This window comes from Myotis nattereri (assembly GCF_964212035.1).
Source record: "Myotis nattereri genome assembly, chromosome: 13".
Taxonomy (NCBI): Eukaryota; Metazoa; Chordata; class Mammalia; order Chiroptera; family Vespertilionidae; genus Myotis; species Myotis nattereri.
The window spans coordinates 60755250-60777335 of NC_138088.1; the positions used below are offsets into that span (position 1 = coordinate 60755250).

The 22086-nt window shown below is 56.4% G+C and overlaps 1 protein-coding gene across 1 annotated transcript in view; it reads right to left on the minus strand.

Annotated features, from left to right (window-relative positions):
- LOC308528767 (scavenger receptor cysteine-rich domain-containing protein DMBT1) overlaps window positions 1-22086 on the minus strand; it is a gene marked incomplete at its 5' end in the record, with an annotated part of 40079 nt that overhangs the window by 12594 nt on the left and 5399 nt on the right. Inside the window, 15 exons of the mRNA XM_081104544.1 lie at window positions 301-612; window positions 1703-1735; window positions 2638-2909; window positions 3538-3691; window positions 6750-6967; window positions 7202-7433; window positions 7561-7593; window positions 10430-10747; window positions 14215-14405; window positions 15495-15642; window positions 15759-15797; window positions 17101-17130; window positions 17234-17551; window positions 18542-18604; window positions 21179-21360. Of these exons, the coding sequence (XP_080960670.1) occupies window positions 301-612; window positions 1703-1735; window positions 2638-2909; window positions 3538-3691; window positions 6750-6967; window positions 7202-7433; window positions 7561-7593; window positions 10430-10747; window positions 14215-14405; window positions 15495-15642; window positions 15759-15797; window positions 17101-17130; window positions 17234-17551; window positions 18542-18604; window positions 21179-21360 (2543 nt within the window). The remainder of the gene's footprint in view (window positions 1-300; window positions 613-1702; window positions 1736-2637; window positions 2910-3537; window positions 3692-6749; window positions 6968-7201; window positions 7434-7560; window positions 7594-10429; window positions 10748-14214; window positions 14406-15494; window positions 15643-15758; window positions 15798-17100; window positions 17131-17233; window positions 17552-18541; window positions 18605-21178; window positions 21361-22086) is intronic.

Consider the following 22086-nt stretch of genomic DNA (forward strand, 5'->3'; position numbering starts at 1 on the left):
GCGGGTGTGGGGTGTGGGAGGCAGAGGGTATGGGGTGGGAGGCGGGCGTGGGGTGTGGGAGGCGGTGGGTATGGGGTGGGAGGCGGGCGTGGGGTGTGGGAGGCGGTGGGTATGGGGTGGGAGGCGGGCGTGGGGTGTGGGAGGCGGTGGGTATGGGGTGGGAGGCGGGCGTGGGGTGTCAGAGGCGGTAGATATGGGGGGTGGGGTCATGCAGGGACCCCTGTGCGGCTGAGGCTTGGGAAACTGGCCAAGGGACCATCTGGGGGAAGGCCCTGTCGCCCGGCTCCGAGCCAGGCTCACCCGCGCAGGTGACGCCCGCGTCCTCCTGGTGCCCGCAGTTGTGGGAGAGCCAGTTGCTGTGCAGGCAGCGGCCCAGCCCGCCCTCCGTGCCCTCGCATTCCACGTCGTCCAGGGCGATGGGGCCGTGGCCTGGGCCGAAGTGCGCGCTCCCGGGGGCCGCCAGGGCCCGGCCGCAGCCCAGCTGCCGGCACACCACCTGGGCGTCGCGCAGGTCCCAGCCGTCGTCGCACACGGTGGCCCAGATGCCCAAGACGTGCAGCTCCACGCGGCCCTCGCACGGGTGGCTGCCGTTGGTCAGCCTGACGGCCGCCTCTGGGGACGGACAGCGGTCACTGCCGGGCGCTCCCCCCCCAATCCCAGCTGCAGCCCGGCTGGTGCCGCTCAGTGGTTGAGCGCCGACCTCGGAACCAGGAGGTCACGTTTCTTTTTTTTAAATTTAATATATTTTATTGATTTTTTTACAGAGAGGAAGGGAGAGAGATAGAGAGTTAGAAACATCGATGAGAGAGAAACATCGACCAGCTGCCTCCTGCACGCCCCACACTGGGGATGTGCCCGCAACCAAGGTACATGCCCTTGACCGGAATCGAACCTGGTACCCTTCAGTCCCCAGGTGGACGCTCTATCCACTGAGCCACACCGGTCAGGGCCAGGAGGTCATGTTTCGATTCCTGGTCTGGGCACATGCCCGGTTGCAGCTCAATCCCTAGTCGGGGCCATGCAGGAGGCAACCGGTCAGTGAGTCCCTCTCCTCATGGATGTTTCTCTCTCTCCCTCTCCTTTCCTCTCTGAAATAAAACATACATTTTTAAATAAATAAACAGGAAAGAAAGAAAGAAAGCGGGGGTACCTGTATGGGGGCTGTCAGCAGTCGAGTCTGAAAATATACAGAGAAAAGTGGTACCATGAGCGAGGACGCGGCTCCAGAACATTCCCTCACAGCACGTGGAACTACCGCCCCTCGTGAGGTGCCTTCCTGGTGCCGAGCGGACGGAGCGGACTCCGGCTCTTTCAGGGTTTGGACGGTCACACCCACGTGCAGCCGGGGAGGCCGGGTGCAGCGCGTGGAGAGCTCGCCTGGGTTTCTGTTCCTGCTCCGCAGCGTCCACAGCCGGACCGTCACGCATGGGCACGCGACCCCCCCCGCCCCCCAGCAGACATGCACGCGGGACCCCCCTGGCCCGGAGCTGTGTTCCCGCGAACCTGCACTCTCCCTCCCGCCTGCCTCTCTCCCTCCCGCCTGCCTCTCTCCCACTCTTGTCACCGCTAATGAGCGCATTGCTCTTGTTAATGAGCAACAGGGAGAATTAAAGTTGCTCGGCCCTGATTTCAGGATCAAGGAGCAGCCAGAATTCACGCAGGTCAGGGGCCTGGGCGGGTGGCAGTGCGTGGAGGGCGGTACCTGTGGGTCCTGCTGTGGGGTTGCCATCGACACCTGTGCAGAGACAGAAGGGAGACAGACGGCGGATGCACTAAGGCAGGCACATGGCCCTGGCCGGTGTGGCTCAGTGGATAGAGCTTCGGCCTGCGGACTGAAGGGTCCCGGGTTCGATTCCGGTCAAGGGCAGGTACCTGGGTTGCTGGCACATCCCTGGCCCTGGTCGGAGCTCATGCAGGAGGCAACGAATGGATGTGTTTCTCTCACATCGGTGCTTCTCTCTGTCTTTCCCTCCCTCTCCCTTCTACTCTCTCTAAAAATCAATGGAAAAATATCCTCGGGGGAGGATTAACCAAAATAAATACAGAAATAAATAAATAAAAATAAAGTAAAGGGACTGTAAAATAACTAACAGGTGCTAGGGGGTCTACACCAGTCATAAACCAGGATATTCCAGCAAGTCAGGCCCCCTGCCCAGGTCCCCGGGCTCATAGGTCACTGCTCAACCACTGAGCCACGGGCCGGGCCAGCGTCCCTTTAAAATTCTCAGACGCATCCTGAGCGGAGGAAACATCACACGGCCCCCCTGTGTGACCCCCCCTTGTCCTCCCCGCCTCCAGCCCAGGCTCTGACTGCCCCATGCCCGCTGGGACCCGCCCTGGCTCTCGGTGTGGAACCAGCCGCTGCAGGTGGTGGCCGGCGGCGGGGCCTGGTTTGGGTGCAGCAGGACTGCCCCTGCCCCAACTTCAGGGAGAGCGAGGCCGTGTGCGCAGCCTGTGGGCTCCCTGTGCTCACGTGGCGGCCGGGCGGGGGGGGGGGGGGCTGCTGGGGTCCCACGGATGCCACTGGAGTCAGCACTGTGGGTGGGCCCCACAGGCCAGGTCTGGGAGGCGGCTCTTCCCTCTGCGGCAAAGGACGCAAGGGGAGCGCGTCCCCGAGGTCTGCGCCGGGACACCTACCGCTCTCGCTCTCGCTCTCCTCGCTCTCCTCACTCTCCTCGCTCTGGTCCGGCTGCACGGCGCTCTCGGCCGGCTCCACAGCGCGGTACAGGGCGTAGAACCCCGCGCGGGTGACGGCCGCGTCGCTTCTGAACACGAGGGTCAGGACGTTGGAGGAGGAGAGGAAGGTGAGGGCCGCCCCGGCACAGAACCTGCCCATGGACAGCGAGGCCCTCTGCCGGCCGTCGAACACCTCGATGAAGTCGTAGGGGCACCCGAAGGCGTCCTCCAACCTGGGGGGGCAACGCGGAGTCAGCCCCCGGGACCCGCGGAAGTGTCTCAGATACAGTCGGGGTTGGCCCTGCGTCCAGCCAGAAACTGCCGTCCTCCCGGCCACCTCTTTCCAGTCCCCCACCCCGCTGGGGGACCTCACCCCTAAATAGTGTTGGAACCTGCGCTCCTGCCCTTCCCAGGGGGACCCCAGGCCAGTCAGCCTCTCATCATGCCCTGCTCGCTCCTTTTCAGCCCCCAGCCCCCCCACTCTCTGGCTCCCAGTCTCCCACCACCTCCCTCTCTGCCTCCCGGAGGCTCCGGCTCCAGGCGCTGAGGGAGGCCGGGTCCCTCTAACTGCCCAGAGCACCCCCCCCGCCCCAGGCTCCAGGGGCTGAGGGAGGTAGGGTTGCTCTAACCGCCCAGAGCACCCTCCCCCCCGCCCCCCTCCCCCCCCCCCCCCCGGTAGAGGGAGAGAGAGAGAAACATCAATGATGAGAATCACGGATCGGCGGCCTCCTGCACGCCCCACACTGGGGCTGAGGGAGGCCGGGTCCCTCTAACTGCCCAGAGGGCCCCCCCCCCAGGCTCCAGGCGCTGAGGGAGGCCGGGTCCCTCTAACCGCCTGGAGGTGGAGGAAGCAGAGCTCACCGCAGCCTCGGGACGGTCAGCAACACGAGGAGCCCCTGAGCCACGCGGATCTCCCAGACGCACTGCACGTCCGTGGGGTAGTTGGCGGGGTACCAGGGGCTGGAGAAGGAGCCCGCGGCGCCGGACATGTCTCCCCCACAGGAGCTGCTGCCTCCTGTGAAGTAGGACGGAGCCCACGGTGGCTTCCCAGGCCTGGGCTCTGCCTTTCCCAGGCGTGGGAGCCAGAATTCCTCCAGGCGCAACAGTGAGTCGCAAAATGGGAATGGATGGAGCTGGTACACAGAGCGGACTGTGCCCGGGAGGGAGGGAGGGAGGGGACCGAGGTATGAGTAGTCGGCAGGACCCTACAATGATTGCAGGGGAGACCGGAAATGGGATCGGATGTGTAGGTGGCAGGGCGGGGTGTCCAGCCCGAACTTTCTCCATGATCTCCCAGTTCCCTGCCGCGCAAGCCGGGGGATCCCAGCCCCTCTGTGAGGGCGCCAGCCCCTAGTTCCTCCCTCGCGGCAGCCGGACACAGGCGCCCTCTGTGGATGCATGACCAAAGGGACCCCGTCCTTCGCAGGGGATGCTTTCGCTGAAAGGGAGTTATTACCTGGTGGCGTAGAAGCTTGAGGAAACACAGCTGCAAAAACCAAAGCCAGAGGCAATCAGGAGAGCTGAGCATCCTCCCTGCAGCTCAGCACCCTCCCAGCTCAGCCTCCTCCCTCCCAGCTCAGCCTCCTCCCTCCCAGCTCAGCCTCCTCCCAGCTCAGCATCCTCCCAGCTGAGCACCCTCCCAGCTGAGCACCCTCCCAGCTCAGCCTCCTCCCAGCTGAGCACCCTCCCAGCTGAGCACCCTCCCAGCTCAGCCTCCTCCCAGCTAAACATCCTCCCTCCCAGTTCAGCCTCCTCCCAGCTCAGCCTCCTCCCAGCTGCTCAGCCTCCTCCCAGCTCAGCCTCCTCCCTCCCAGCTCAGCCTCCTCCCTCCCAGCTCAGCCTCCTCCCAGCCATGGATGCTGAAGCCCAGCCAAATTCTCCCGCCCTTCCCGCCTCTGCTGCCCGGAGGGGAGCATCTGGGATGTCATTTTTCTGGGAAACATCACTCTTAGCTGGTTGGCCGAGCCACCGGCACTCCTCCATGGTGCCCTGGGACCCGTGGGTGGTATCGAAGCCGTAACAGAACTTGTGACCGGGTGTGGCCCCTGAGACGCTGTCGGGACTGGTCCAGGGTGCGGTCTGGACACTGGTGATTTTAAAAGTTCCCTGGGCTGGCCTGGCATCTGGGTCACTACCCCCTGGTGTCCAGGTCAGGATCCAGGTCAGACTCCCGATTCGCTTCCAGGGAGGTGCCCGACCCACCTGGGGGTGTGGGAGTCCCGTCCGGAGCCCAGTCCCCAGCACCTGCGCGTGGAGAAAAGGTAAACTCAGGAGCCCACACTACATCCTATGAAGATAAAGAAGGGGTGACTTCGCCCGGCCGGGGGCTCAGTGGTTGAGCGCCGACCTACGAGCCAGGAGGTCTCAGTTTGATTCCTGGTCAGGACACAGGCCCGGGTTGCGGGCTTGATCCCATGTGGGGCGTGCAGGAGGCAGCCAATCCGTGATTTTCATCATTGATGTTTCTCTCCCTCTCTCTCTGAAGTCAATAAAAATCTATTTTTTAAAAAAGGTTTTCCAGCTCCCATGTCCGTGCTAGCAAACACAAGGGGCCTGGTCTCCAGCACTTGCCCCTGGGCCTGGGCGGGCAGGGCCTCAGCGGACACTGGGGGGCGAGTGACTGATGATCTCAAGTCAGTGAACGGCCAGACTTCAAATGTTGGGTCTTAGCCTCCCCAAGGCAAACATGCCTCTGGGGGTCAAATATATGAGGAAATTCCTTGCCCAGAGCAAACACACCCCCACCCCACCCCCACCCACACTCCCACCCCCACCCCCACTCCCACTCCCAGCCCCACCCCCACCTCACCGCGCCGCCAGGGGCTCACTACTTGGCTTTCTGAAAAAGTTACGGGGTTCCCGCAGCGGACCCTGGGCGCCAGAGGCCCCTGGGCGGCAGGTACGTGCTGGCCGGGTGCAGACTGGCCCTGGCCCTGAAGTGACCGCCTGGAGTGACCGCCCAGGGCCATGGCTGAGAGACGCCCCACGCCTCTGGCTCGGGTGAGTCTAGGGAAGGCGGTGGGGTGGCGCGGAGAGAAGCAGATTCTCGGGCAGGCGGGCTTCAGGGTCAGCATCCTGGACAGCTCTCGCCCAGCACCATGGACAGCTCCTTCCCCCGGCGCCCTGGACAGCTCCCGCCCGGCGCCCTGGACAGCTCCCGCCCGGCGCCCTGGACAGCTCCCGCCCAGCACCCTGGACAGCTCCCGCCCAGCACCCTGGACAGCTCCCTCCCAGCACCTTGGACAGCTCCCTCCCAGCACCTTGGACAGCTCCCCGCCCAGCACCCTGGACTGCTCCCGCCCAGCACCCTGGACTGCTCCCTCCCAGCACCTTGGACAGCTCCCCGCCCAGCCGGCGGACAGTGAGGGTGCGGGGACAGCACCTCCAGCCCCCGCTGCTCAGGGCGGAGGCGCAGCCGCCTTCACACACAGGCTGTGCATCGTCCTCTCGCTTCACCTGCCCAGCTGGCACTCTTAGTGGGAAAGACAGCGGCTGCAGGGCAGAGCCCTGGGACGAAGGCTGAGGGTCTAACACTGAACCCAGGCCCGGCTGGTGTGGCTCAGTGGTTGAGTGTTGACCTAGGAACCGGGAGGTCACGGCCTGACTCCTGGTCAGGGCACAGGCCCGGGTTGCGGGCTCGATCCCCAGTAGGAGGTGTGCAGGAGGCAGCCGATCGATCCATGGTTCTCTCTCGTCATTCATGTTTCTTTCTCTCTCCTCCCTTCCGCTCTGAAGTCAATAAATATATATTTTAAAAATTCCTTTAATTCTTAATAAACAAAACTGCATCCCAGGCATCTGCTGATAGGGAAGTCCCTCCAATTAGAAAACTGTTCTGTCTTTTTTTTTTTTTTTTAAATCCTCACCTGAGGATATTTCTCCCATTGATTTCTAGACAGCGTGGAAGGGACGGGGAGAGGCAGAGAGAGAAACATCGATTGGTTGCCTCCTGCAGGGGCTGGGGATGGAGTCTACAACCGGGGTTCGTGCCTTTGAACCCCTTGACTAGAATCAATCCCTGAGCCAAAATGGCCAGGGCTGTCCTGTCTTTTCAGAACTACCGGGCCTCCTACCTGGCTCGCCCTCATCCGGCGGAATCACGTCGAACAGAGCATAGAAGCCGGAGTTGGTGACCACAAAGTCGCTCCGGAAGACCACAGTCACGATGTCGGAGGAGGAGAAGACCAGCAGAGCTCCCGGGGCACAGAACCGGCCCAGGGAGAGCGAGGCGATCCTGGGCCCATCGAAGATCTCCACCGAGTCGAAGGGGCACCCCGGGATGTCTTCCAGGCTGGGGTGGGGGCAACGCGGAGAGTTAGCACCTCGCTGGGGCTGCCCTGACCGAAAAGCGCACACGGTAGGACAGTCCCGGGATTCCACGTCTGGTCATGGTTTACATTGCGTGCGGACATGTGGCATAGCGACTCCCTTTCTCAGATGTGACCAGCACTCTGCTCCCTTTGAGGAACGAGTGAGGCGGGTGGTTCCGACTGGGTCACAGGCGTGCTCAAGGCTGTGTCCCTACCTCAGGCTCGGAATCAGGAGTTTGATGCGGGATTTTTTATCCACGTGGATCTCCCAGACGCACTGGGTGTCGGTTGGGTAGTTTTCCGGGTACCGGGGGCTGGAAAACGAGCCGGGGAGCCTGGTCAGCACCCCTCCACAGGAGCCACTTCCTCCTGCAACAACAGGGGGCACCTGCGTGACCGCAATGACCCGGCCCCACGCCCGGTGGGTGCCGTGGGCAGCAGTGCCCCCTGGTGGGCACACACGAGGCCGTCTGCGCAGACCTTCAGCCTAAAGGCCTCCTGGGAAGGAGCGTCCTTTCGGTCTCATTCTGATGAGTCAGATGGAGTTTCCATTTCAAGGTAAACGAGCCATTACCTGTTATGTGATCCGGAGACGCCGTGGGACCCCCTAGAAGGAAAACAAGGGGTGATAGCTGTGATGGACAGACGGCTCCTCTCACCCCACACGGGCTCCTCCATCCGTGACCCATGAAGTGAGAGAACCACAGACGAACGTGCATTTGCCTGTCTGTGCCCTTGACCCTCACCCGGGCCCTTTAACAGACAGTCCGACCCCTCTGTCACGACATGAAGCCGCGTCCCCAGCAGCGCCCGGAACACGCCAGTGACAGGTGGCCTGCGTGTGTTGTCTGAGACTCTGCGGGCACAGAGCAAAGAGCAGGAGACGGAGCTCGACCCTTCCAGCTCCGCTGCTCGGGCAGCCTCCGGTCGCCCCAGCCCCCAGCCGGGAAGAGGAGTGAGCTCACTCGGGCAGGCCCGGCAGGATGCCTGCGGCCCAAGGGCCCCCACTGTCCTTGCAGTGAAGTGAAGTGCCTCTTCATTCACCTCCAGCGCCCCCTCAGGATTCACACCGCATGTGCGGGCCTGGCTTTTCTCACCTTTGTGTGTGTGTTTCAAATGTTGACTATATCACATGTGGATGCTTTATTTTTTACTTTTTTAATTTATTTCAGAGAGGAAGGGAAAGGGAGCGAGAGATAGAAACATCAGCGATGAGAAAGAATCATGAATCGGCTGCCTCCTGCACGCCCTCTGCTGGGGATCAAGCGCACAACCCGGGCCTGTGCCCTGACACTCAACCGCTAAGCCACACCGGCCGGGCTAAACTTTGGATTTTATCACACACGAACATCATTCAGTCAGTAAGTTATAAGGTCTTTGAAAACAAGCGGAGTCACAAGGTCCCCAAGACCATGAACGTAGGGGCCAGGCTGGCTCCACCATTTAATTCCTGAGTGATCTCAGGAAAGTTACTCAACCTTTCTGAGCCTCAAACTTCTCTTCTGTGAAATACAATAGCAGATCCCTTTTTGCAGGATTGTCCTGGGGGCCACCAGTAATCTGAGCAAAATGTCGCCCCCGCTCTGCTCCGGTTTTGTCTGGTTTTTGTGTAGCCGGGGCCGATGGGCAGTGTGGTCAATGAGACTGGTGCCCAAGAGAGCAACAGCTTGAGTTCAAATCCACTGGCGAGTCCTGGGTATATTACTAACTTCCTTGTCTCAATGTACCTATCTGAAAAATGGGAATAATCAGAGTCCTTACCTCAAAGGTTGTTGTGGGGATTAAATAAGTTATAAATGCAAAGAGCTCAGAACAGTGTGTGGTTCTCAACATTAATCCGTATTTGATATTATTATTATTATTATTATTATTATTATTATTATAAAAGTTGCTTGGACTAGAAAGACATGGACATACCTGGAGGTGTGGGAGGAGACAGGTCTTCTGCATCTAGGAGCATAATGAGAAGAGGTCTCGCTCATTAGTGAATCCGAAGCGTGGAGGACATGGGGTACGGGCATGGGTGGGGGACAAAGGGGAAGGGACCATGGTCTTTCAGAGACGAGAGCACCAGACCTGCCCCTGGGCCAGTCCAGGCCTCCTCTGGCAGGGTCCTTGGTCTCGGGGGGCAGGGGACTCAGGGTTGGATTGCCTGTCCCCTCTAATCCTGAATCACCTGGGATATGTGTTAAAATGCAGACTCCAGAGCCCCTTCTCAAACCGAGTTAGTCACCACCTCCAGGGTCAGGATCCCGCATCCTGCATTGCCATGCCCCGGGTGGGGCAGGTGCACATGAATATCTGAGACCGCCCCCCCCCCCCAATGCCATCTATAGCTGCCCTTGGGAGGGTGTGTGTCTGAGCCCAGGGCCAGGGAGAAGCTCGAGGATTGTGTGATGAAAGAATGAGGATATGGATGGAGGGATGGAGGGAGGGGGTGGAGGGAGGGAGGGATGGAGGGATGGATGGATGGAGAGAGGGATGGAGGGATGGATGGATGGATGGATAGAAGGATGGATGGATGGATGGATGGATGGATGGATGGATGGATGGAGAGAGGGATGGAGGGATGGATGGATGGATAGAAGGATGGATGGATGGATGGATGGATGGATGGATGGATGGATGGAGAGAGGGATGGAGGGATGGAGGGATGGATGGAGGGATGGATGGATGGATGGAGGGATGGAGGGAGGGATGGATGGAGGGATGGAGGGAGGGAGGGATGGATGTATGGATGTATGGATGGATGGATAGAAGGATGGATGGATGGAGGGATGGAGGGATGGATGGAGGGAGGGAGGGATGGATGTATGGATGGATAGAAGGATGGATGGATGGATGGATGGAGGGATGGAGGGATGGATGGATGGAGGGATGGAGGGATGGAGGGATGGAGGGATGGATGGAGGGATGGAGGGAGGGAGGGATGGATGTATGGATGTATGGATGGATGGATAGAAGGATGGATGGATGGATGGATGGATGGATGGAGGGATGGAGGGATGGATGGATGGAGGGATGGAGGGATGGAGGGATGGAGGGATGGATGGAGGGATGGAGGGAGGGAGGGATGGATGTATGGATGGATAGAAGGATGGATGGATGGATGGATGGATGGAGGGATGGAGGGATGGAGGGAGGGAGGGATGGAGGGATGGAGGGATGGAGGGATGGAGGGATGGATGGAGGGATGGAGGGAGGGAGGGATGGATGTATGGATGGATAGAAGGATGGATGGATGGATGGATGGATGGAGGGATGGAGGGATGGAGGGAGGGAGGGATGGAGGTATGGATGGATAGAAGGATGGATGGATGGATGGAAGGATGGATGGATGGATGGAGGGATGGAGGGATGGATGACATTCCATCTGGGATGCATGGTTTCACATGCCTTCACCCACAACACCTGAAAGGATTATCTGAGAGGGGAGGGGCTACCAGAGCAGGTGACGCCAGCATCCTCATGGTGGCCGCAGTTGTGCTCCGCCCAGCCCGAGTGCACGCATTGGCCCAGGTGGCGCTCCGCCCCCGAGCACTGGACGTTGTCCAGGAGGATCTCCCCAGAGCCCGGGCCGAAGTGGGCCTTCCCCAGGGCAGCGATGGCCCTGCCGCAGCCCAACTGCCGGCACACAACCGCAGCCGCGTTCAGGTCCCACAGGTCGTCGCACACGGTGCCCCAGGCCCCCTGGCGGAGGACCTCCACCCGCCCTGAGCATGGACCGGAGCCGCCCGCCAGCCGCAGCTCCGGCCAGTCCCCTGTGGACAGAGACCGCATGATGACTGCCGTCGGGGATGCTGCACACTCCCCACGAGCTGGTTGGGCTCCCGGCCCTGCACCATCAGGGATGGAGGACTTGGCAAGAGGTGTCAACTGGTCAACCTCCCGGGTTGATAAATCATTAGGATTGTCAAATGCCATTTAGCCCAGCCCGGCCAGCATGGCTCAGTAACTGAGCATTGACCTATGAACCCGGAGGTCACAGTTCCATTCCTTGTTGGGGCACAGGCCCGGGTTGCGGGCTCGATCCCCAGTGTGGGGCGCGCAGGAGGCAGCCGATCCGTGATTCTCTCTCATCATGGATGTTTCTATCTCTCTCTCCCTCTCCCTTCTCTCTGAAATCAATAAAAACATATTTTAAAACTGTCCATTAACTGAATAGTTATTGGGCCTCTCTGGGCAAATGCAGAAGAACATGAATAATGTGCACAGTGATCTGTGGTTTTTTGAGGTGCTGTGTGTGCACATGTGTGTGCGCGTGTGTTCATGCATGTGTTCATGCATGTGTGTGTGTGTGTGTGTGCTCACCTTTGTAGTAACTCAGGAAGAACATCAGTTTACCAACTTTATCTACGAGGAAACTGGTAGTTGAGGCCAAGTGGCTCCCCCTCATCTCACGCCTGGTGAGTAATAGCTCTAAACGCAGGTCTAATTCCAAAGGTCACTGCTTTTCTTCTCTGCTGCTCTAGCTCACTGCCTCCAGGATGTCTGACGCTCCGTCCCCTAAAATGTCACTAGTGACGTGGAGGTGCGTCAACTATGACCACATGTGGCCACAGAAAGGGAAGATAGGGTCCCACTAGAAGGCCGTGGAACCTGCTCAGGGTTTGAAGACTTCGAAAGGCTCTGAATAAATGACTTCTGCTCCCCCTGGATGCGAGAGCCCAACGTGGCCAGGGGTTTTGAACGGCCCTGCAGAGTTTGAAAACAGTCACCTGGCCCATTTGCAAACAGACGAACCACGTGCAGTTGGTCCAGTTTCTGCCCAGGAAGCAGGTACACAGGCGGGTACCGGGAGGAAAGGCACCTGGTCACGGGTGGGTGCACTCAGGGCTTACCTGGCCTTGCTGTCACCATCGTGGGTGTTGCTGCTGGGATGGCTGTGGATACAAGAAAACCTCCTTAAATAAAAAGGGAGGACGTGGACGAGACAAGAAGCAGCATTCCGAGACAGCTCTCCATGCCAGATGCTGGCAGTCACTCTCTCTGTCTTCTCTACAAGAAGTGACCTCCACCTGGCCGGCCTGGCTCAGTGGGTGAGCGTCCACCTATGAACCAGGAGGTCAGGGTTCGATTCCCGGTCAGGGCACACGCCTGGATTGTGGGCTCAGTCCCCAGTGTGGGGCGTGCAGGGGGCAGCCAATTGGTGACTCTCTCTCATTATTGATGTTTCCCTCTCTCCCCCTCTCCCTTCCTCTCTGAAATCAATAATAAATATATTTTTAAAAAAGAAGTAACCTCTGAGATTAGACTTTCTTTACATGGGGGTCTTGATGTTTCTCAGATGTGTGGGATCCAACAGAAGTAATCCTGCCTTTTCCTGCCCCGACCCTGGACATACAACAGTTAAATCGTGCCGTTCTGTGCTGGAGGCACCCACAATCGGTGCTGCTGCTTCTTTTGTGGTTTCCACTTTCCCTATCGCAGAGTGTCTGGTTAGGTGTGTTCACTGCTTTTGACAGGAAACCAAATCAACGACGGTCAACATGCAGGGACCCAGTGGTCCATATGTGTAACCCTGTTCCACTGTGAGTGAACATCATACGTGTGCAAATGCGTGTGGACAGACCTCTCAGCTGCGGTAGATACGTGCAGGCGATTAGCAGACGTGCGTGAAAGGGATCGGATTATGACAGTAACCGCGCCAGGGATGGGGACAGAGGCAGACGCGGAACTAGGAGCGAAGGTTAAGTAACAGCAGAAGGACTCACTGATGAGCTGGGGGGTCTGTGGAACCGGCTCTGCAAACACAAGAAAACCGTCATCAACAACCATCCAACGTCGCCCTGGCCTGGCCGCTCCGTGGTGAGAGCGTCATCCCGATACGCCAAGGTCGCAGGGGAGACCCCGGCCAGGGCACAGACAGGAGTCAGCCATGAGCGCACGAATAAACGGACCAACAGTGTGTCTCTCTCTCTAAAATTTAAACCGTCAATCAGCAACCGTGTCATATTAATCGCGGCGACTTCCCTGATCTACTTGTGACACAGAGCAGCTCCCACGCCAGCTCAGCGGGGCGCCGGGCGCTTGCCAGCAGGAGGCTGTGTTGAGTGGCGTGTCCGCCGAGGCCGAGGCTGAAAGACCGTCCCTGAGCTCAGCCCCTCTCAGGGGTCACTAGTGCAGGGCCCATCGCTGGGAGGCCGCGGGGCATGACTGACCCTCTCCAGCCTCGGTCTCCTCACCTGTCAAAGGGGAAGAACCAGGGGTTTGCGTGAGGATCGGAGGAGGCAGCACATGCAAAGTGCTCAGGATGTTTCCCGGCTCAAAAGAGGCTGTTCCTCTGACCACGGCTGCTGCCACCCCCAACCTCGGCACACCCGGTTCATCAGGACCCTTGGTCCAGCCCCTGGCGGCCTCCGCAACACACATCTCGCCCATCCCACCTGTGCTCCCGCGGCCTCTCACCTGCTGGGCCTCCTGCTTCTCCGCTCACAGCCTCACCAGGTTTAAAGACAAACCTAAGCCTGGCCGACATGGCTCAGTGGTTTAGCGTCGACCTATGAACCAGGAGGTCACGGTTCGATTTCCGGTCAGGGCATATGCCTGGGTTGCAGGCTCCATCCCCAGTAGGGAGCATGCAGGAGGCAGCTGATCTATAAATCTCTCTCATCATTGATGTTTCTATCTCTCCCTCTCCCTTCCTCTCTGAAATCAATAAAAATATTAAAAATAAATAAAGACAACCCTCAGGCTGTTCTCTGTATTTTCCTGAACACGTTGCTGTAGCCTACACTGGCCTCTCTCTCTCCTGGTGCCTTGCCTGAGATGCACGCACACACTAACTTAGCACATTCTATTTGCTGGCCTGAATGTACCGTATCCTACTTGCCCTCTAATTGTGTCGCCCGTGCTGGTCTTGAAGGCCCTCTGTCTCCCTGGCTGAGGCCACACCCCCTGCAGGTCCTAACACGCCTGCCCGGTGCGGGACTCAGAGGGACTCAGAAATGGCTTCCCGTGAGCCTGCGAGGAGACGCTGTGTGGACTGGACGGCCACCAGGCAGCTGCCAATCACCGAGCACTCATGATGCCCATAACAAGTGCCTTACCTGCATTAGTCCCCTCACAACAGGCCTGGAAGTGGGGTCATCTGATCATCCCCATTCTGGGGGGGGGGGGGACGCAGAGGCCGCGTCTGCCGCCCAAGGTCCCAGCGCAGCGATGGGACAGTCACTGCTCCCCAGGCGGACAGGCCCGCTCCCGGCGCGCGCGCTTACCACCCTCTTACCTTTGGCTGCGGAGTAATAATACGCAATGAAGACCTTCCCGATGTTGTTGGAGCTCCGGAAGTACTTGAGGGTCATGGAGCTGGAGGAGGACTCGTAGGTGAGGTAGAAGCCAGAGCAGGTCCTCCCCAGGGACGTGGCCGAGGACGGGGGGCCGTCCAGGATGTCAAAGTATTCGTTGGTGCAGTCCAGGCTGCAAGGAAGTGGATGGCGCCTCAGGCCCCTGGCGGCAGCCCTGTGGGTGTGCTGGGAGGCAGGCCCTTATGTCATGACCCTAAAGAGGCCCCAGACAGATGAAACACTGGCCTTCAAACGAAGGATGCATTCCTTTTATCTCACTTTTCCCTCAAGGAGGAGTGGGGCTTTAACTGGGACTGGAGAGAGGCGGCCGAAGCTCTAGGTGTGCCCTGAGGACACAGTGCTTCGAAGCCCCTGGCCCAGGGCAGGGCTGGGCGAACCAAGGCCATGGATCTGCTGGGCAGACGCGGGCAGAGGCTGCTGGGTCTGCCCGTGTAGACATGGCTCCCAGGTCCAGTCCAGCCATTTATGAGCCTGGAGGGAGGGAGGTCCCACCCCGCCCAGCTCGCCTTGTGGGAGCGATCTGACTGGTCAGCTGCTCTCCGTTGTCAAGCTTTGTCCAGATGCCTCTAGTGCTCTCGTCAGAAACCCGTGTCCATGCCTCGGCCCCTGAGCCTCCTTCCCAACTCATATTTTGGTTAAGCAAATCCAAGGGAAATAAACAATTTAAGTGGCTTCTGGGGGGCAGTCTCCTTAAGACATTGATCTGTCAAGGACGTCAACCTTGACTACGACATTAAAATGGGGAAATTTCTCATTTCTGAGGTCTGGGTCCCCTGGAATCTGCATCTTTAACCAGAGGCTGAATTACAGACACTCTGCGTCTTAATCTTCGCCTCTGTCACACACAGTGCACACACAGAGACACATGCATGCACACGTACACATATACAGGCACGTGTGCGCACACACATGAACATACGTGCGTACACATGCACGTGAAAATGGTGACCACTGAATAAGAGATCTGTAGTCGAGCTAACAGTGTTGTACTCACGTCAAGTTCATGCTTCTGATGTTGCTCAGCAGTTACCTGAAGAGGCCGCCGATAGGGGAACTGGGGGAGGTACCTGGGACTCTCATTATTTTTGATTATTTTGGACTAAAACTTAGAGACATGAGGAGACTTAGTTGTGGGAACTCGCCAGGGAAGGCCATGTTGGCATTTTAGGCCGCGCGGCGGCTTCGGAGGCGCGGGACCTACTTCAGGTAGGGGAAGGCCAGCAGCACGTGGTCGGACGCGTTGGCCCGGATCTCCCACACGCAGGTCACGTTGTCGTGCATGTCACTCCGCGGCGGGTTCCTCACGGCGCCCGACGAGTTAGTGATGACGCCGCCACACCGAGGTTTCTCTAAAGGCAGGAGGGGCTCAGGATCTCCCCTCTCCATCATTCAGTTCACTCATGTCACAGTTCACACATTTCATCTTTTCTTTCCAAATTCAGACCATTCACGCCCAAAGTCTCACCTGCAGTGGCCGTCCCTGCCGTGGCAGCCGACGGGCGACCTGTCAAACACCAAGGGCACACGGACTGTCAGCGGGCACGAGGCCCACGCTGCCTGGGCCCCTCCCAGAGCCACGGAGCCCGTCTGGGGGTGAGCCGGCGCCGGGACAGATGCTGGCGTGGGGCGGGAAGAGGCACCGGTCTAGAACCTTCCCCGACACTGGCGCAGCCTTCCCTTGTCACACACACAAATGAGCTATGCTTAAGTTGGGTTTAAGAAAATGAAAGATGCGAGATGCTGGTTCCATCACCAATTCCAGGGACCCTGGGGTCTGGAGCTACGCAGCTCCGATGGATGAATAGCAAGAGGCACCGATGCACTGCTCCCTTCCACCCGCTGCTCAGGGGCCAGGAGCCGGGACCAAGGATGCTCGGATCCTCCTTCCCGCCCCGACGCGTCTCCGACCAGCGGCATCTGGCCCCGAACTTCCCACTGGAGATTCTCTCCCAGGACCAGGCTACCCGCCTGCTAGCGCCGACTACCCCGAGGCGGGACTGAGGGTTGCTAGGCCTCGTCCCCTTAGCCTGATGCGTGACACCTAGCGGAGCTGGCTGACGTGGGCGCAGGGGCGGGTTTGGTGAAGGAGAGCCGGCACCTGGCATCTCTGGGTGTCAGCACGGAGAGCAGGGGGGAAACCAGAGCATGGAGCTCCGCGGGGCTGGGCTGTACCGGGTGAGGCAGAGGCGAGGAGAGGAGGACGGGATGGGGGCACCTGACCTTGGCCAGGTCTTTCCCACCAGCCACCTGCCTCTGGGCGGGAAGTGTCCTTAACTGCCTCTCAAGTCTTTTTTAAAAAATTATTATTGATTTCAGAGAGGAAGGGAGCAGGAGAGAGAGATAGAAACATCAATGATGAGAGAGAATTATTGATGGGCTGCCTCCTGCACGCCCCACACCGGGAATCAAGCTCGCCACCCGGGCCTGTGCCCTGACTGGGAATCGAACCCTGACCTCCTGGTTCATAGGTGGGCGCTCAACCACGGAGCCAGGTGGGCCGGGCTCTGCCTCTCGGATCTTAACCCCCTACCCAAGTCTCATTGCCGTCCTCTCGTGCCCTTGGAATGACGGACTGCGCCTGCTGTACAGGAGCCAAGAGTTTAGAGCCTGCTGCCTGCGTGTGGTGTTCGCAGTGAAGTGGAGGAGAGGCGGACGTGAGCCTAAGGTACGCTCCACCCCACCAGGGACATGCAGGGGCTCCGGGCTGGCCCCCCCAACCCCACAGGAGAGTAAGGGACACCCAATTCCAGCAGAGCCTCTGCCCCAAGGGGTGGGCACGCTGCCCTTGGCGCCAGGGTCCTCCCTACCTGGTGGTGTTCCCGTCGTGTGTGCAGCACCTGTAGGCAGAGGTGAGAGTGGCTGTGTGAGTTCTTACCCCGTCTTTTGTAAGTTCTGCCTGGGAGGAGCCCAAGCCGCTCGGCCTGGCAGGGGCGGGGTTACCTGAGCAGACCACGCCCGCATCTTCTCCGTGCCCGCAGTTGTGGGAGAGCCAGCCGAGGTGGGCACACTCCTCCAGGCGCCCCTCGTCGCCCCTGCAGCGCACGTCGTCCAGCAGGATCTTGCCAGAACCTTCCCCGAAGTGGGCCTCACCGGGCGCTGAAACGGCCCGGCCACACCCCAGCTGCCTGCAGACGACGTTGGCTTGTGGCAGGTCCCAGAGGTCATCGCACACGGTCCCCCAGATGCCCTGGTAGAAGAGTTCCACGCGGCCCGCGCAGCTCCCCCGGCTGCCCACCAGCCTCATGGGGGCCCAGCCTCCTGGGAAGAGTAGGGGTCACGGGGTGAGAACAGCGCCCTCTGCCTGTCGATGGCTGGACTGGCTTCTACCCAGACTAGCCTTCCTTGCATTCCATGACTTTGCAACTCACACCCTTCCGGCTGCCAGGAGAGATCCATGCTCGAAGGAGCCCTAATGCCCTCCTCTCCCTCACCCCGTTGAAGACAGCTTGCCGGGGGTTGATCCTTCACACCAGCGGCCCCAGTTTTTCTCCTCCTCATAGCTTTCCTCTGCACGATGCGACATTGCAGCTCCCCTCTCATTTCCTATGCCTTCACTCTGGGCTGGTGGCTCCTGACTCGCTTTGCCAAAAAAAATGTAGCAGAACTAATGATGCATATACCCTGTCCTACCCAAAGCCATGCTGAGCTGAGTCTGAGAGGGGTGACAGGCTCCCCTGGGCTCCATGGAAACTCTGGGACAATCACGAGAATAAGCCTGAGCCAGGCGGCTGGGTGATGAAAAACACGTGACCGCATCACCTCTGTCACCTCAGATAACAGCTATGGAAAGGTAAGGCCTGTGAGGGAGGCCATCCTAGGCCAGACGGTCTTCCACCGACCTGCCAGCTAACCTGAAATGCATGTGGGAGCCCCGCCAAGATCAGCCAACACCAGCCAAGCCTACCCCAGATCTGCAAGGCAGCCCAGCTGACCCCCAGACTCACGGGCAATTACAAATGGTGCTGACCTAAGCCACTGTGTTTGGGGTGGTTTTACGTGACAATAGATAACGCGTACATGTCTTCTTTACCATATCCCTTTCTTAGATGACCTGTCCTACCCGAAGCCAGGAGGGGGCACGGGGCCAGTGCCATGTGCCCCATGACTGAGGCTGCCCAGTCAGCTCAAGTGTACGTCCGACTTCAGAGGAACCGGGCCCTGTGCTGAATCAGGCCAGATTTTCTGCTGGGAATTTGGAATTAGAAGAGGACAGGGAGGTCATATAGACTCAGGAACTGGTTCCCATACCTGCAGGTGGAGGTGTCCGGGCCTCCGGGGCTGTGGTCAGTGAAGGCTCGGAGAAGCCACCCCCTAGAAAGAACAACAGAGTGGGTCACTGTCCGCAGCGGGGAAAGAACAAGTGGGCATTGCATTACAAGACGCTCTGAAGCTTCCGGTTTTCTTTCAGTTCCTCTAAGGAAGTCGCCATCAGCACCATCAAACGAGACTGCTTAACTTTTTATTCATCTATATTATGTTCACGGTAAAGGGACCCTTGAATTCTTGGCCCAGTAGAAATAAATCTTTAAAAAAATAGGACACTTAAGAACATCATACTTGAGGAACCTGAAGGAAATGAAAGCAGCATCTACAAACTGATACTGCTGGAATGTATGCAATAAATATGCATTGAATGGGAAGAATAATATGAGAAAGTTCTAAAGAGCTTCATGACCTGATTATTCAATTCTGGAATCTAATTCTTATTCTGCCACATGCACAGGAACTCAGTGTCCTGATCTGGGCCAGGTGAAGAGAAGGCCATGGATGCAACGTCAGCCTCTTAGCTGTAAATGGAAAATTAATTCCTCCACAGAGACCTGTCTGTCTGCATAATACCAGATGTTGGCAGATATCTTAATAATTTACCTAAAATATTCTTGTTTGAGTGCTTAGCTCTCTATGTACATAACCACAAAAACACACAAACTAAAAATAGCCAAGGAAGTGATTCACAAGTACAAAGTCTAACTTACCAGGTAAACTAGTTTCTGCTGATAACGGTGCTGCTGCTGGTAACAATGCTGCTGATAATGATGGCATTGGTGATGGTGACAGTGGTGATGGTGATGATGACAATGGAGATGATGACAGTGGTGATGATAACAATGGGGATGTTGATGATGGTGACAGTGGTGATGATGATGGTGATAGTAGTAATGATGATGATGGTGATGATGGTAATAATGGTGATGGTGATGACAATGGTGATGATGATAATGGTGATGATGGCAATGGTGATGACAATGATGGTGATGACAGAGGTGGAGGTAATGATGATAGTGGTGATGATGCTGAGAGTGGTGATGATGATAGTGGTGACGACAATGGTGATGATGATGGCGATAATGGTGATGATGATAGTGGTGATGACAATGGTGATGATGATGGTGATAATGGTGATGACAAAGGTGGTGATGATGATGACAGTGGTGATAATGATAATGATGACAATGGTAATGATGGTGATGATGGTGATGATGATGACGGTGATGACAATGGTGGTGATGATGATGACAGTAGTGATGATGATGATGACGGTGATGCTGATGCTGACAATGGTGGTGATAGTGGTGATGACAATGGTGATGATGATGATGGTGAAAATGGTGATGATGACAAAGGTGGTGATGATGACAGTAGTGATGATGACAGTGGTGATGATGACAGTGGTGATGACAATGGTGATGATGACAGTGGTGATGATGATAATGATGACAATGGTAATGACGATAATGGTGATGATGATGACGGTGATGACAATGGTGGTGGTGATGATGACAGTAGTGACAATGATGACAGTGGTGATGATGACAATGGTGATGAAGACAATGTTAATGTTGATGGTGACAGTGGTGATGATGACAATGGTGATGATGATGATGGTGATGATGACAATGGTGGTGATGATAACAGTGGTGATGATGATGATAATGGTGATGCTGCTGCTGACAATGGTAATGGTGATGATAACAGTCGTGATAATGGTGATGTTGATGATGACAGTGGTGGTGATGATGATGGTGATAATGGTGATGATGATGATGATGATGGTGATGATGATGGCAGTGGTGATGATGATGATGGTGATGCTGCTGCTGACAATGGTGATGATGACATTGGTGATAACAATGGTGATGATGATGACAGTGGTGATGATGATGATGAGGATGACAGTGGTGGAGATGATGATGATGATGACAGTAGTGATGATGATGAAAATGGTGATGGTGATGATGATGACAGTAGTGATGATGGTGATAATGGTGATGATGAGTATGACAGTGGTGGAGATGATGACAGTGGTGATGATGGTGATAATGGTAATGATAGTGGTGATAATGGTGTTGATGATGATGACAGTGGTAATGATGACAATGGTGACAATGATAATGGTGATGATGATAAGGATGACAATGGTAGTGATGATGATAATGGTGATGATGATGATAATGGTGATGATGACAATGGTGATGATGACAATGGTGATGATGACAATGGTGATGATGACAATGGTAATGATGATGACAATGGTGATGATGACAATGGTAATGATGATGATAATGGTGATGATGATGATGACGATGGTGATGATGACAATGGTGATGATGATGATGACGATGGTGATGATGACAATGGTAGTGATGATAACAGTGGTGATGATGACAATGGTGATGATGATAAGGATGACAATGGTAATGATGATGATGATAATGGTGAAGATGATAATGGTGATGCTGCTACTGACAATGGTAATGATGACAATGGTGATGACAGTGGTGATAATGGTGATGTTGATGATGACAGTGGTGATGATGACAATGGTAATGATGATGATGATAATGGTGAAGATGATAATGGTGATGATGATGATAATGGTGATGCTGCTGCTGACAATGGTAATGATGACAATAGTGATGACAGTGGTGATAATGGTGATGTTGATGATGACAGTGGTGATAACAATGGTGATGATGATGACAGTGGTGATGAGGATGATGAGGATGATAGTGGTGGAGATGATGATGACAGTAGTGATGATGATGATGATGATAATGGTGATGCTGCTGCCAACAATGGTGATGATGACAATGGTGATGATGACAGTGGTGATGACAATGGTGATGATGATGATGATGATGACAGTGGTGATGATGGTGATAATGGTGATGAAGATGATGACAGTAGTGATGATGATGATGGTGGTGATGGTGATGATGGTAATGATGATGATGACAGTGGTGGAGATGATGGTGACAGTGGTGATGATGATGATAATATTGGTGATGATGATGATAGTGGTGATGATGGTGATGATGATGATGATAACAATGGTGATGGTGATGATGATGACAGTGGTGATGATGGTGATAATGGTGATGATGATGACAGTGGTGATGATGACAATGGTGATGATGGTGATGATAGTGGTAATGATGATAATGGTGATGATGATGGTGACAGTGGTGATGAAGATGATGATGACAATGCTGATAATGGCAATGATGGCGATGATGAAGATGATGGTAATTCTGCTTCTGCTTATCAGGATTATAAAAAAAAGTTCCTCTTTGTTTTAAGACAGTGGTTTTCAAGGTGTGGTTCCCTACCACAGTATAAGCATCTGGACTTGTTGGAAATGCAAATCTTACACCCCACTCTGGGCCTACTGAACTAGAAACTCTGGGAGGGGCCCAGCATTGTGCATTTTTAATAAACCCGCAGGGTAATTCTGATGAAAAGTAACGTTCAAAAACCACTGCTTTAGGATAAAAAGGAAAGGATTGGAATAG